The sequence below is a fragment of the Penaeus vannamei genome, chromosome 9, assembly GCF_042767895.1.
Source record: "Penaeus vannamei isolate JL-2024 chromosome 9, ASM4276789v1, whole genome shotgun sequence".
Lineage (NCBI taxonomy): Eukaryota > Metazoa > Arthropoda > Malacostraca > Decapoda > Penaeidae > Penaeus > Penaeus vannamei.
In genome coordinates this window covers 29,388,790-29,392,757 of record NC_091557.1, presented here as the reverse complement: position 1 = coordinate 29,392,757, position 3,968 = coordinate 29,388,790, and the positions used below count along the sequence as shown (strand labels likewise).

The 3,968-nt window shown below is 34.7% G+C and overlaps 1 protein-coding gene across 1 annotated transcript in view; it reads left to right on the top strand.

Annotated features, from left to right (window-relative positions):
* Positions 1 to 532: 532 nt before the first annotated feature.
* The window catches only part of LOC113811726 (uncharacterized), an 8,285-nt gene continuing 4,849 nt past the window's right edge, over positions 533 to 3,968 (top strand). The window contains exons 1-4 of the mRNA XM_027363520.2: positions 533 to 836; positions 2,576 to 2,634; positions 3,153 to 3,294; positions 3,575 to 3,782. Coding sequence (XP_027219321.2) covers positions 2,579 to 2,634; positions 3,153 to 3,294; positions 3,575 to 3,782 — 406 coding nt within the window. The 5' untranslated portion in view covers positions 533 to 836; positions 2,576 to 2,578. The remainder of the gene's footprint in view (positions 837 to 2,575; positions 2,635 to 3,152; positions 3,295 to 3,574; positions 3,783 to 3,968) is intronic.

Below are 3,968 nucleotides of genomic sequence, written 5' to 3'. Positions count from 1 at the left end.
ACACACACACACACACACACACCCACACACACACACACACACACACACACACACACACACACACACACCCACACACACACACAAACACACACACAAACACAAGCACACAAACACTCACACACACGCCCACACACACACACGCCCACCCACACACGCGCCCCCCCGCCGACGCGCCCCCCCCCCCGCCCACACACACACAAGCACACGAACACACACACACACACACACGCACACACACACACACACACACACACGCACGCACGCCCACACACACACACACACACACACGCCCACACACACACACGCCCACACGCCGACACGCCCCCCCCCCACACACAAACACAAGCACACGCACACACACACACACACACACATGCATATATTTAGGCAGAGTGATGCGTAAATATAGAAATAATCAAATGGGTAAAAAGGTTTATCTTCTGCGTTGCCTCAGAGTGTTAATTTCCAGAGGACCTTGTCTCTCAAGGCTAAGATAAGGCATGACGACTCATCCGAAGTCTTCCTAGTCATTCATTTAATTTGTAATTTGTAAAGATCAGTTAATAACACTAAAGGATTTTATTATTATTTTTTTTGTAACGTTTTGTTATAGGACTGCCGTGTGTATATTTCCATATGTAGACAAGGGGATACGTTTTAGAGCCTCTGACACCTGTTATCTGAAAAAAATAAGCATGACAAAGCAGTGGCAATAGCTAAGCCACGCCCCTTTTTACTGCCCATAGGTTAAATTTCGGTTTCGATTGAGTGGCCAGCGAGGAGCGGTGCTTAAGACATCTCGCGTTTTGGACTCAAGACTTGCGTTGTTCCTGAATGTGAGTATTTGACAAAAAGGGAAAAGTGGGAATATAGGTTTAATAGGCTGAAGTTACTAGGCTTGGATTTCGTCAATTTAGAAGTCCGTTTTATCGAGGATTTTAATACGTGAATGGAAATGTTATGAACAAAATCTGTGGCTATCATCGTAAATCACGAGTTAAAAACGGAGTCAAAAAGTATACATATACATATATTTATATATGTATATATATATATATATATATATATATATATATATATATATATATATATATATATATATATATTTTTTTTTTTTTTTTCTTTTTTTTCTTTTTTTTCTTTTTTTTTTTTCTCTCTCTTTTTTTCTTTTTTCTTTTTTTCTTTCTTTCTTTCTTTCTTTCTTTCTTAGGTATTTCACAAATTCTACACCTATTCGGGTCTAGGACTGTAACGTTTAATTACGAAATGTATCATTCTAGTTACAGAAATTCCGAAGTAGAAACCAGTATGGCCATTTACAAGTAGTTGAGATGAGGAGGAAAAAAAAGGAAAATATATGAAAACCACGATGATAACAAAGCCAAACCAACATGGCGAAAAAAAAAAAAAAAAAGTCAGAATAAGACGGGGATACGGATGGCAATGGTATATTTAGTATACGACTGCTAATGCTCCATCGCTCTTGCTACAATCAGTGATTATAAAAATAAATGCTAATAGTTTGGGCAATACTATTACAAATAATAATATTTCAGCTACTGGTAATGGTAATATTTGCAATTAAATGACGTTATAATTGAATACTGTCAATACTAGTAATATGATAATGATAAAATAAATGATAATGATACATGGGGGAATAATGAAGACAAAAATAATGAAAATAAAAACGGTAATGAATAGTAAATAATAGTTATCGTCTGCATAGCCCTGATGATTATCAAAATTGCAATAAATAAAGATGGCAGTACGACAATAAAATGATAAAATAGTCATGTTAATAATCGTAACTGATTATTCCATTAGTAAAAAGAAAATAACATGATGGTAGTAAATGATGAATTTTATAATGATAATAATAACAGTGGTGACAACAACAAAGAATAATGATAATGACAACAATGATAAGTACAATAATGATAACAAAGATAAAACTAAGCTTTATAAATAACGATGTCAGTAGTGATAATAAATATAACAACAAATATTATCATTACACTGATGACAGTAACTAAAAGGTGATGACAATGATATAATAATATTGATAATAACAACCAAAGTGTTGATAATTACGACAGTAATGGATACAGTGACTATAATATTTATATTGATGATAACAACAAAACGAAGTACAGTGATGGTAATGATAATGATGATAATATTACATAATGACCATGATAATGTGGAACACAATGAAGATGATAATTCAGGTTGCTATTATAATAACGATAATAAGAATAACAATAATTATAATAATAATGATAATAATTATCATAACAATAGCAGTAGTAGTAATAATAATCATTATCATTATGATAATGCTAATAATAATAGTATAGCAGTAGTAATAATGATCATAATTATTATGATAATACTACTAATAACAATAATAGTAATAATAATAATAAAATAATACAATCCTAATAATAATCATAATGATAATAGCAATAATAATAATGATAACAGAGATCATACATTTATGATAACGCTGCGCCAAATATGATTACTCAAGGAGCAATAAAGGTCAACTGCTTAATGGCTGATGTCATCTCAGATAATGTTGGCCCAGAAATCCCGTCTCCTCCAGCGGCTGTTATCTTCGAGTGGGCGAAGGTAAGTTGTGAATTTATTATGATTTTTTTTGTTATTATTATCGTTATCATTATTATCATTATTAATGATGATTATGATTATGATCATTATTGATGATGATGTTGATAATAATGATGATTATAGCGATGGTAATGATGATGATGGTAATAATAATAGTAATAATAATCATAATAATGATAATAATGATGATGATGATGATGATGATGATGATAATAATAATAATGATAATAATGATAACAATGATAGTAACAATAGTGATGATAATAATGGTGATGGTAATGATAATAATAATAATAATAATAATAGTAATAATATTAATAATAATAATAATAATAAAAAAAAAAAAAAAAAAAAAAAAAAAAAATAATAATAATAATAATAATAATAATAATAATAATAATGATAATAATAATGGTAATAATGATAATGATGAGACACACCTCTGGTAAAGAAAAAGAAAAAAAAAGAAAAAAAAATTGCCACATGAACGTTCAAATCTGGCCTTTTCCAACATGCAGATCGGCGGCCAGATGCAGTCGGGGTCTGGCGAGTGTGGCGAACATCGTCCAGTCCCCTGTGGCTGACCTGGACCTTCCTTCGGGCAACCTCGTGAATTATGTCTTCAAGGACATTGCCAAATGGAATGACAGAATCGCCACAGTGAGTGAGGGAGAGATGAGAGAGAAGGGGAGGGAGGGAAAGTGAGAGTGAGTGAGAGTTAGAAGTATATATATATATATATATATATATATATATATATATATATATATATATATATATATATATATATATAGAGAGAGAGAGAGAGAAAGAGAAAGAAAGAAAGAGAAAGAGAAAGAGAAAGAACGAAAGAGAAAGAGAGATTCAAAGACAAAAAGAGAAATACCCTGAGACACCAACACTGCTCGACCAAAGCCGTCCACCCGTGTGCCTGTTGCAGGAGTGTGCGCTGACGGGGCGCCGGTACACCTACGCGCAGTTGCATGACCGAGTGGCGCGTTGGTCCGGCATGCTAAGGAAACTGGGCATCAGCAAGGGGCACGTGGTAGCCATGGCCCTGCCCAACAGCCCCGAGTACCCGATCGTGTTCTTCGGCGCCCTCGCCCTCGGAGCCACCGTCACCACGATCAACATCACGTACACGGCCGGTCAGTTCAAAGCCCACGCTCGTTAGGGGAAACGTTGCTGGGGGGGGGGGGGGGGGGTGAAAGGGGGATGGGATTACTACAGCTGGAATAATACAGTAGATATTAAAGTTGGTTTTCTAGTGTAGATGGAATTGTTCAGATGGTCCTTATACATCGGGGGAGGAAAAATCATGCCTAAATGTATAT